Consider the following 12,500-nt stretch of genomic DNA (forward strand, 5'->3'; position numbering starts at 1 on the left):
AAATACTCGAGGAAAGGGCAAAACGGCCCCTAAGAAATATCATGTTGCCCCTGATAGCACTTTGAGAGGTGCAACAAATGCCCCCATAATTGTCTCTAATAATTATGATAATGTAATGAACTTGTCACAAACATCGTAGCCCTGACCCGGTCCAGTGTTTGGGATTTTCTCCTCGATGTTGTGTGCGTGATGAACCGAGTGGAGCTTCTTGAGCTCCTGTGAGTGGGAGGAGGAACGTTCGTGTCATCCAGCACGCGTTGAATTCTTCTGCGGACTTCATCAAGGGGAGCGACAACGTCAAGAAACACGTGGCCATCGCCTCCGGTGAGTCAGAACTAGTAGTCATTATTTTGAACTTATTTAGTTCGCTTTAGCTAAATAAGTTAGCTAGCTAGCTAGCTAGCTCTGAACAGTGCGTTAGCTCCAAAGGCTCGCTTGCTAGCTAGCTAACGTTAGTTAGCTCTGAACAGTGCGTTAGCTCCAAAGGCTCGCTCGCTAGCTAGCTAACGTTAGCTAGCTCTGAACAGTGCGTTAGCTCCAAAGGCTCGCTCGCTAGCTAGCTAACGTTAGCTAGCTCTGAACAGTGCGTTAGCTCCAAAGGCTCGCTCGCTAGCTAGCTAACGTTAGCTAGCTCTGAACAGTGCGTTAGCTCCAAAGGCTCGCTCGCTCGCTAGCTAGCTAACGTTAGCCAGAGTGCAGCCACATCCTCATGAGTTACTGCCATCTTGTGGTTCACAACAATCCTCTATTTAGGGATAAATACAATCAGTTGAGACTGCAGTTGACTTCAAGGGTTACATGTTTATATTAAGTCCCTTATCACATGTAACATACTATTGTTGTTTTTGTTTGTTCCATCTCAACACAATGGAAGACCTCATGATGATCTCACTGGAGGGACCAGAAGAAGAAGATGCAGCATGTGTAGAATCTGCTGTGAGAAGAACGCCAGGCGGCCTCACATAAAACCCTCTGAGCAAGGCAGCAGGTCAGACCAGCAACTTCTCCAGTGACACAGATGATGATGATGATGATGAACTGGTGCTATTTGACAAATAAGCCACTCGTATGTATATGTTCATATTTATTATTTGTCTACACTGTACATATAATTTAATATTTGTTTTAATTTTCTGAAAAATTGGTTGTAAATTGAATTGAAATAATCTATGTATAGCCCTTTTATTGCGTTTTTTTAAAATTGTTATATATGTTATAATCTATAAAAAAGTTATAATTGTTAATAGTAGTTTAAAAAACTTAACAATAAATAACCACAAAGAAATAAGAATAACATTTAATGATTGTCTGATTTCTGTTTTTTGTGTTAAAAAAAATCTAAGAAAACACTTTGTATCTGACTACTGCCTAATAGTCTTCTTATTGTCATTTGATGACAGTTGCTCATATACTGTACGCCTAAATACATATATTTATTATTTTGAACAAAGGTTCAATGTTATTTCACAAGTTTCAAAAACTGCCCGCAATTTTTTTTTTCAGTGGCCCCGAAAAAAGAATTTACATTTTCTACCCTGAATATATATATATATATATATATATATATATATATATATATATATATATATATATATATATTACATAAGTACATTACACACAAGTGATGGATCATCTTCAAGGTTCTGAAGTTCAATCCTCACACCAGCACATTCTTACCTCAGGCATCTCAGAACTGTGTGTGTGTGTGTGTGTGTGTGTGTGTGTGAGGTGCTGATGAGGTGGGTTCCAGAAGAATTTACATTTTCTACCCTGAATATATATATATATATATATATATATATATATATATATATATATATATATATATATGTGTGTATACGTGTGTGTTAGTGCTTCAGAAGTAATAAATAGAATAAAATGATTTAATCTCAATTATAATAGGCTGAAAGAGAAAATGGAATACAACGAGTACTTTACCTTTTAATATTTACTAAATCAAGTCTTGAACGCAGTACTTTTACTGCTTTACTGTAAAAGTATTTCCGACTCAAAACAGTTGCACGTGAAGGCCACCGCCGCCAGAGGGCGCTGTGGTCTCATTGGTTCACTGTTTCTGGACCTGTAGGAAGAAACCTTTGTATATATTTCACCGAAATTGTAAAACGATGGAATTTATTTGTAAAACATTTATAAATGCCCACAAAATTATAATAAAGTGAAATATATTTATTTTTATATTTATTTATATCACATGTTTACATCCTGAAGTTCAGTCACGTGACTGTTGATCTCAGTTATGAGAATGTAATGTTTTTTACTGGTTAAAGTAAACAGATTATTTGGGTTTAGAATAATTGTTTTGAAATAAATATTTAGTTTTCTGTAACAAAGTGCGTCGTGAGGTTTGTGAGGACTGAACATGCCTTAAGTATGAATAAATAAATGCATTAAATAAATGTGTAAATAAATAAAAGAATAAATAAATAAACTGAAATATTAAAATGCTGAAATAAATGAATAAATGTAGGTGAAAACAACATTTTTAATAAATATATGATGTGTATTTCTCTATGTCCTGTTTAAATATTATATATATGTATATATATACTTTTATTTATTTAGCTATACATGAATGCATATTCTCAAATTTATTTCAGCATTTATTTTATCAATTTTATTTATTCAGAAAATTATTGATAATTAAATCAATTCTCGTCCTCCATACAGTTGAAGAGTCGGATCTTCTCCAACACTCACACGTCTGATCGATCACCGATCAATAACTGCTGAGCTGTGAAATCACTTTAACATCGGAACACATGATAACTTGAGAGAGCTGTGAATTAATATGTGAGGAGGTTGTAGCTTTAGAGAGAAGGTCAAACTGGAAGGTCAAACTAGAAGGTCAAACTGGAAGGTCAAACTAGAAGGTCAAACTGGAAGGTCAAACTAGAAGGTCAAACTAGAAGGTCAAACTGGAAGGTCAAACTAGAAGGTCAAACTGGAAGGTCAAACTGGAAGGTCAAACTCATGAACTAACACTGAATGAATACAAGGAAAACGTGATGTGATGGTTTTAACAAGAAAACTCCTTCAGTTGGTTTCAGTCTGATGGTTGTATAGAAGTCTATGCTTCATGTCTTAAAGCTGCATTCTCTCTACTGACCACCAGGGGGCGACTCCTCTGGTTGTATAGAAGTCTATGCTTCATGTGTTAAAGCTGCATTCTCTCTCCTGACCACCAGGGGGCGACTCCTCTGGTTGTATAGAAGTCGATGCTTCATGTGTTAAAGCTGCATTCTCTCTCCTGACCACCAGGGGGCGACTCCTCTGGTTGTATAGAAGTCTATGCTTCATGTGTTAAAGCTGCATTCTCTCTCCTGACCACCAGGGGGCGACTCCTCTGGTTGTATAGAAGTATATGCTTCATGTGTTAAAGAACTTTACGGTTACTGGGCATTAAATCTATTCGGACCAGTGTGTACCACCCACAGACTGATGGTCTGTATATTTATAAGACTTTGAAGACCGGGAGAGAAGGTTCTTGTATCGCTTCCTTCTTCCAGCTCTAAACTCCTCGCCAAGTGGCAAGAACCTTCGTGGTCACACGGCGAGTGGGGGATGTCGACTATGAGGTGGTGCGTTCTGACAGGGGCGGAGCTACACAGATCTACCACCTCAACCTTCCTGAAAGCGTGGAGGGAGGCGGAGTCTGTTTCTCTGGTGTCCGCGGTATCTGAGAGAGAGGAGCCGGGGCCTGAGGTCCCAAAATCGACCAATCCGGCCTCGCTCCTCTGTGAAGACCATCTCTCCGGGACCCAGAGAACAGACATTGGCCAGATTGAGACTCCTCCGGGCGTGACGGTGCGGTTGCGGGAATTAGCGGCCATGCTGGAGATGGGGGTAATAAAAGAGTCCCACAGTACGTGGTGTAGCCCCATCCTTCTTGTGGGCTACACTGGGGATCTGGGGTACCACCACTTGGGCGGCGGGCCGGTTGGCTAAAAAAGGGGTGAGGCAGTTTCTGGGGCTGGCGGGTTATTACAGACGGTTCATCCAGAACCTTGACTGACCTCACCCGGAAAGGTGCCTCAGATCCGGTCCGGTGGTGCCGGTTGGTGTTTGAGAAGGTAAAACAAGCTCTCTGTGGGGGAACCGCTCCTCCACACCCATAACTAGAGGGGGCTGAGTACCAGGTGGAGGCCTCAGCTGGGGCTGATGATGGTTTACTCCCATTATAAATGGCAGTAGGGACGAAGGAGAGGGGGCTGGGATTCAGAGCACCTGTCGTACGCTGCCGTCCACGGGAGCTCCAGTGTCTCTGCTAGGGGGAGACCACCTGTTACAGTCACCTGTAAGTGGCTCCTTGACACCTTTGCCTCTAATTTCCTTTTGATTAGATTAGATCAGATTAACAACCTGTGTGTGTGCGTGCGCCTCTGAGCAAGGCACTGACCTCAGAGCTGCCAAGCTTCAGACACAGAGGTCTCGAGCCAATGAGGTTTAGTTAATGAACAAGAGGAGTGTGTGTGTGTGTGTGTGTGTGTGTGTGTGTGTGTGTGTGTGTGTGTGTGTGTGTGTGTGTGTGTGTGTGTGTGTGTGTGTGTGTGTGTGTGTGTGTGTGTGTGTGTGTGTGTGTGTGTGTGTGTGTGTGTGTGTGTGTGTGCGTGTGTGTGTGTCGGGGCTTCATGTCACTGTTGGCTGCTATCTCTCTCCTCCCCCCCCCTCCTCTCTCTCTCCTCCACCCCCCCCCTCTCTCTTCTCCACCCCCCCCTCTCTCTCTCTCTCTCTCCCCCCCCCCCCCCCCCCCCCTCTCTCTCTCTCTCTCTCTCTCCCCCCCCCCCCCCCCTCTCTCTCTCTCTCTCTCTCTCTCTCTCCCCCCCCCCCCCTCTCTCTCTCTCTCTCTCTCTCTCTCTCTCCCCCCCCCCTCTCTCTCTCCCCCTCTCTCTCTCTCAGGGGTTCTTTTCTCTCCGGCTGCTCTGATTGGTTGCAGGAGAACCCGTGTGTAGAAATGGTTCTAATCCTCTTAGATAAAACTGAGCCCTCGTCCAATCCCCCCCCCCTCCATGGGGAAGAGCAGTTTTTAATCCAAGTGGATTACAGTAAATTGGGTGACAGTGGAGTCGAGCAGCTGCAGAATCTGCTGCCTGTTTCATGAATATCTGCTAGGTGGACAACTCAACCGCAGCAGAACCTCCTTCCGGTTCCTCTCTGCGCCACCAGGAGCCGGATCCTCCTTCTGGTTCCTCTCTGCACCACCAGGAGCCGGATCCTCCTTCCGGTTCCTCTCTGCGCCACCAGGAGCCGGATCCTCCTTCTGGTTCCTCTCTGCACCACCAGGAGCCGGATCCTCCTCGTCTCCTTTAGCTCCTGGACCACTTCAACTATCTCTCCTCTGCAGGAGGAGTCCCTCCCAGAGGGGATGAGACGCTGAAAAGATGCCGGCAGTGAGACGGGTTCATCCAGACATGAGCGTTCAGGGTCCAGAGTCCTGCTCCTCCTGCTCCTCCTGCTCCTCCTGCTCCTCCTGCTCCTGCTCCTCCCTTTAGCCAACATGAGGAAGCCGTTCCCTACGAACTCTTCATGATCCTCTTGAACTTTTCAGAGCCGATCCAAGTTCAGTGAAACCGCCTCGGATATCTCAGAGGAAGGATGGAGGGCGGGAGGAAGGGAACGAGGACGCAGGGAACGAGGACGCAGGGAACGAGGACGCTCCCTAGGACGCTCCCGGGGATCCTCCCGAGGACGCTCCTGAGGATTCTGGGATTGTTCTGCTTGTGGATTACAGCTCAGGCTCAGATGAAGATCCCACCGGAGACGTGAGTGTCCTTCATCTCTTCTGGATCTCAGAGCTCCGCCCCCTTTCCCTCAAGTAGAACAAGTGTCTTTAGGCAGCGTTATTGTATTATTATGATTATAAAGTCTTTATTTTTATTATGATATCTGCTCTGCGATGTCACATGCGGAGCTCTCAGCTCAGAGAAGTGAGCCACCAGGAGGAGGAACTCTTTACTCAGCATTAATCAGCCAATCAGCGGCGAGGAGGAGGGTTTTGCTCCTGATTGACAGCCGGGCCTCGTTAATTACTGCTCAGCCAGAGGGATTCAGGTCGGCTCGTAAACCGCAGCATCAAAACAAGCTGCAGGAGAGCCTGAACGCATCATGGGAACGTTATCATTTAACTTCAGCCAGTACTCATGTTCACTGAGCGGCGCCTGAACGCATCATGAGAACGTTATCATTTACCTTCAGCCAGTACTCATGTTCACTGAGCAGAGCCTGAACGCATCATGAGAACGTTATCATTTACCTTCAGCTAGTACTCATGTTCGCGGAGCCTGAACGCATCATGAGAACGTTATCATTTACCTTCAGCCAGTACTCATGTTCACTGAGCAGAGCCTGAACGCATCATGAGAACGTTATCATTTACCTTCAGCCAGTACTCATGTTCACTGAGCGGCGCCTGAACGCATCATGAGAACGTTATCATTTACCTTCAGCCAGTACTCATGTTCACTGAGCAGAGCCTGAACGCATCATGAGAACGTTATCATTTACCTTCAGCTAGTACTCATGTTCGCGGAGCCTGAACGCATCATGAGAACGTTATCATTTACCTTCAGCCAGTACTCATGTTCACTGAGCAGAGCCTGAACGCATCATGAGAACGTTATCATGTACCTTCAGCCAGTACTCATGTTCACTGAGCAGAGCCTGAACGCATCATGAGAACGTTATCATTTACCTTCAGCCAGCACTCATGTTCACTGAGCGGAGCCTGAACGCATCATGAGAACGTTGTCATTTACCTTCAGCCAGTACTCATGTTCACTGAGCAGAGCCTGAACGCATCATGAGAACGTTATCATTTACCTTCAGCCAGTACTCATGTTCACTGAGCGGAGCCTGAACGCATCATGAGAACGTTGTCATTTACCTTCAGCCAGTACTCATGTTCACTGAGCAGAGCCTGAACGCATCATGAGAACGTTATCATTTACCTTCAGCTAGTACTCATGTTCACTGAGCCTGAACGCATCATGAGAACGTTATCATTTACCTTCAGCCAGTACTCATGTTCACTGAGCCTGAACGCATCATGAGAACGTTATCATTTACCTTCAGCCAGTACTCGTGTTCACTGAGCAGAGCCTGAACGCATCATGAGAACGTTATCATTTACCTTCAGCCAGTACTCATGTTCACTGAGCAGAGCCTGAACGCATCATGAGAACGTTATCATTTACCTTCAGCCAGTACTCATGTTCACTGAGCAGAGCCTGAACGCATCATGAGAACGACTGTGGACGAGTGTGGGTCAGTGGTTAGCAGGTCCGTCTTTCAATCAGGGGGTTGGTGGTTCAATCCCCGCCCTAGTCGATGTGTCCTTGAGCAAGACACTTAACCCTGAATTGTTCCCTGTAGCTGTTCTACGGTGTATGAATGTAACATGATTGTAAGTTGCTTTGGATAAAAGCGTCAGCTAAATGACATGTAATGAGAACGTTTGCAAAGTTTATTTGTCGGGGATTAAATACTTCAGTTTATAGAAAGAAAAAACAACACCAATATAGACGCGAACCATCGGTAAAATACATCAAGTGCAGAGTTAATTAAACACAAAATCACAGCTGACTAATTAGTTAAAAATCTTCTTCGTGGACATGTTTAAACAGAACGCCTGTGTGAGTGTTTGTGGTCTCTTTCATGCTAACGAGCTCGTTAGCATGAAGCTGTCGGGTATCTTTAAGTGTGAGGAGGACCCCCCCCCCCTCCACCGCCATGTGGGCGCCACCAGGCTCCTCCCCCCGCCTGCCCGGTCACCTTCCACCCGACCCACATTCACACACACACACACACACACACACGGTCAGCACATTTTGGTTTTTTAAGTTTTCACACACATTTTTATTTTTATTTATTTGTATTATTATTATTTTTCCCTTTGTTTATTTTTGTATTTTTGTAACTTTATTATCTGACAAAACTAACTTTTGTAGCTATGTATAATGTTATTATATTAAAATTAGTGAGAAAATGTACTAATGCCACATAAAAGTAAAAGTCGTGCTTCAGTAAAAGTATGTCGGTATAATCAGTAAAATGAAGTGAAAGTATTCAAACTTTAATATATATATATATATATATATATATATATATATATTAAATTATTAGATTATTATTATTACTCAATGTAAAAGCAGGATTTCACTGTTGTTGAGCAAAACATATTTATGTATATTCAGATCGTTCAATGTTAGAGAGAGAGAGGTTTATTCACATGGTTCAATGTTAGAGAGAGAGAGAGAGGTTTATTCACATGGTTCAATGTTAGAGAGAGAGAGAGAGGTTTATTCACATGGTTCAATGTTAGAGAGAGAGAGAGAGGTTTATTCACATGGTTCAATGTTAGAGAGAGAGAGAGAGGTTTATTCACATGGTTCAATGTTAGAGAGAGAGAGAGAGAGGTTTATTCACATGGTTCCATGTTAGAGAGAGAGAGAGAGAGAGAGGTTTATTCACATGGTTCCATGTTAGAGAGAGAGAGAGAGAGAGGTTTATTCACATGGTTCAATGTTAGAGAGAGAGAGAGGTTTATTCACATGGTTCAATGTTAGAGAGAGAGAGAGGTTTATTCACATGGTTTCATGTTAGAGAGAGAGAGAGGTTTATTCACATGGTTCCATGTTAGAGAGAGAGAGAGAGGTTTATTCACATGGTTCAATGTTAGAGAGAGAGAGAGAGGTTTATTCACATGGTTCAATGTTAGAGAGAGAGAGAGAGGTTTATTCACATGGTTCCATGTTAGAGAGAGAGAGAGGTTTATTCACATGGTTCAATGTTAGAGAGAGAGAGAGAGGTTTATTCACATGGTTCAATGTTAGAGAGAGAGAGAGGTTTATTCACATGGTTCAATGTTAGAGAGAGAGAGAGGTTTATTCACATGGTTCCATGTTAGAGAGAGAGAGAGGTTTATTCACATGGTTCAATGTTAGAGAGAGAGAGAGGTTTATTCACATGGTTTAATGTTAGAGAGAGAGAGAGAGGTTTATTCACATGGTTCCATGTTAGAGAGAGAGAGAGGTTTATTCACATGGTTCAATGTTAGAGAGAGAGAGAGAGAGGTTTATTCACATGGTTCAATGTTAGAGAGAGAGAGAGAGAGGTTTATTCACATGGTTCCATGTTAGAGAGAGAGAGAGAGAGGTTTATTCACATGGTTCAATGTTAGAGAGAGAGAGAGAGAGAGAGGTTTATTCACATGGTTCCATGTTAGAGAGAGAGAGAGAGAGGTTTATTCACATGGTTCCATGTTAGAGAGAGAGAGAGGTTTATTCACATGGTTCAATGTTAGAGAGAGAGAGGTTTATTCACATGGTTCAATGTTAGAGAGAGAGAGAGGTTTATTCACATGGTTTAATGTTAGAGAGAGAGAGAGAGAGGTTTATTCACATGGTTCAATGTTAGAGAGAGAGAGAGAGAGGTTTATTCACATGGTTCAATGTTAGAGAGAGAGAGAGAGGTTTATTCACATGGTTCAATGTTAGAGAGAGAGAGAGAGGTTTATTCACATGGTTCAATGTTAGAGAGAGAGAGAGAGGTTTATTCACATGGTTCAATGTTAGAGAGAGAGAGAGAGGTTTATTCACATGGTTCAATGTTAGAGAGAGAGAGAGAGGTTTATTCACATGGTTCAATGTTAGAGAGAGAGAGAGGTTTATTCACATGGTTCCATGTTAGAGAGAGAGAGAGAGAGGTTTATTCACATGGTTCAATGTTAGAGAGAGAGAGAGAGAGGTTTATTCACATGGTTCAATGTTAGAGAGAGAGAGAGAGGTTTATTCACATGGTTCAATGTTAGAGAGAGAGAGAGGTTTATTCACATGGTTCAATGTTAGAGAGAGAGAGAGAGGTTTATTAACATGGTTCAATGTTAGAGAGAGAGAGAGGTTTATTCACATGGTTCAATGTTAGAGAGAGAGAGGTTTATTCACATGGTTCAATGTTAGAGAGAGAGAGAGAGGTTTATTCACATGGTTCCATGTTAGAGAGAGAGAGAGGTTTATTCACATGGTTCCATGTTAGAGAGAGAGAGAGAGAGGTTTATTCACATGGTTCAATGTTAGAGAGAGAGAGAGAGGTTTATTCACATGGTTCAATGTTAGAGAGAGAGAGAGAGGTTTATTCACATGGTTCAATGTTAGAGAGAGAGAGAGAGGTTTATTCACATGGTTCAATGTTAGAGAGAGAGAGAGAGAGGTTTATTCACATGGTTCAATGTTAGAGAGAGAGAGAGAGGTTTATTCACATGGTTCCATGTTAGAGAGAGAGAGAGAGAGGTTTATTCACATGGTTCAATGTTAGAGAGAGAGAGAGGTTTATTCACATGGTTCAATGTTAGAGAGAGAGAGAGAGGTTTATTCACATGGTTCAATGTTAGAGAGAGAGAGAGGTTTATTCACATGGTTCAATGTTAGAGAGAGAGAGAGAGGTTTATTCACATGGTTCAATGTTAGAGAGAGAGAGAGAGGTTTATTCACATGGTTCAATGTTAGAGAGAGAGAGAGAGGTTTATTCACATGGTTCCATGTTAGAGAGAGAGAGAGAGAGGTTTATTCACATGGTTCAATGTTAGAGAGAGAGAGAGAGGTTTATTCACATGGTTCAATGTTAGAGAGAGAGAGAGGTTTATTCACATGGTTCAATGTTAGAGAGAGAGAGAGAGAGAGGTTTATTCACATGGTTCAATGTTAGAGAGAGAGAGGTTTATTCACATGGTTCAATGTTAGAGAGAGAGAGAGGTTTATTCACATGGTTCAATGTTAGAGAGAGAGAGAGAGGTTTATTCACATGGTTCAATGTTAGAGAGAGAGAGAGAGGTTTATTCACATGGTTCCATGTTAGAGAGAGAGAGAGAGGTTTATTCACATGGTTCAATGTTAGAGAGAGAGAGAGGTTTATTAACATGGTTCAATGTTAGAGAGAGAGAGAGAGAGGTTTATTCACATGGTTCAATGTTAGAGAGAGAGAGAGATAGGTTTATTCACATGGTTCAATGTTAGAGAGAGAGAGAGAGGTTTATTCACATGGTTCAATGTTAGAGAGAGAGAGAGAGGTTTATTCACATGGTTCAATGTTAGAGAGAGAGAGAGGTTTATTAACATGGTTCAATGTTAGAGAGAGAGAGAGAGGTTTATTCACATGGTTCAATGTTAGAGAGAGAGAGAGAGGTTTATTCACATGGTTCCAGGTTAGAGAGAGAGAGAGGTTTATTCACATGGTTCAATGTTAGAGAGAGAGAGAGAGGTTTATTCACATGGTTCAATGTTAGAGAGAGAGAGAGAGGTTTATTAACATGGTTCAATGTTAGAGAGAGAGAGAGAGAGGTTTATTCACATGGTTCAATGTTAGAGAGAGAGAGAGATAGGTTTATTAACATGGTTCAATGTTAGAGAGAGAGAGAGAGGTTTATTCACATGGTTCAATGTTAGAGAGAGAGAGAGGTTTATTAACATGGTTCAATGTTAGAGAGAGAGAGAGAGGTTTATTCACATGGTTCAATGTTAGAGAGAGAGAGAGGTTTATTAACATGGTTCAATGTTAGAGAGAGAGAGGTTTATTCACATGGTTCAATGTTAGAGAGAGAGAGAGAGAGGTTTATTCACATGGTTCAATGTTAGAGAGAGAGAGAGCTTTATTCACATGGTTCCATGTTAGAGAGAGAGAGAGGTTTATTCACATGGTTCAATGTTAGAGAGAGAGAGAGGTTTATTCACATGGTTCAATGTTAGAGAGAGAGAGAGAGAGAGGTTTATTCACATGGTTCAATGTTAGAGAGAGAGAGAGAGAGGTTTATTCACATGGTTCAATGTTAGAGAGAGAGAGAGGTTTATTCACATGGTTCAATGTTAGAGAGAGAGAGAGAGGTTTATTCACATGGTTCAATGTTAGAGAGAGAGAGGTTTATTCACATGGTTCAATGTTAGAGAGAGAGAGAGGTTTATTCACATGGTTCAATGTTAGAGAGAGAGAGGTTTATTCACATGGTTCAATGTTAGAGAGAGAGAGAGGTTTATTCACATGGTTCAATGTTAGAGAGAGAGAGAGAGAGGTTTATTCACATGGTTCAATGTTAGAGAGAGAGAGAGGTTTATTCACATGGTTCAATGTTAGAGAGAGAGAGAGAGGTTTATTCACATGGTTCAATGTTAGAGAGAGAGAGAGAGAGGTTTATTCACATGGTTCAATGTTAGAGAGAGAGAGAGGTTTATTCACATGGTTCAATGTTAGAGAGAGAGAGAGGTTTATTCACATGGTTCAATGTTAGAGAGAGAGAGAGGTTTATTCACATGGTTCAATGTTAGAGAGAGAGAGAGAGGTTTATTAACATGGTTCAATGTTAGAGAGAGAGAGAGGTTTATTCACATGGTTCAATGTTAGAGAGAGAGAGAGAGGTTTATTCACATGGTTCAATGTTAGAGAGAGAGAGAGAGAGGTTTATTCACATGGTTCAATGTTAGAGAGAGAGAGAGAGG

General features: G+C 42.2%; 1 protein-coding gene across 1 annotated transcript in view; it reads left to right on the forward strand.

Annotated features, from left to right (window-relative positions):
• The first annotated feature begins 5,338 nt into the window (after positions 1–5,338).
• LOC117732775 (voltage-dependent calcium channel subunit alpha-2/delta-4-like) overlaps positions 5,339–12,500 on the forward strand; it is a 60,886-nt gene continuing 53,724 nt past the window's right edge. Inside the window, 1 exon segment of the mRNA XM_034535946.1 lies at positions 5,339–5,780. Within this exon segment, the coding sequence (XP_034391837.1) occupies positions 5,614–5,780 (167 nt within the window). The 5' untranslated portion in view covers positions 5,339–5,613.

This window comes from Cyclopterus lumpus, chromosome 6, assembly GCF_009769545.1.
Source record: "Cyclopterus lumpus isolate fCycLum1 chromosome 6, fCycLum1.pri, whole genome shotgun sequence".
Classification (NCBI taxonomy): Eukaryota; Metazoa; Chordata; class Actinopteri; order Perciformes; family Cyclopteridae; genus Cyclopterus; species Cyclopterus lumpus.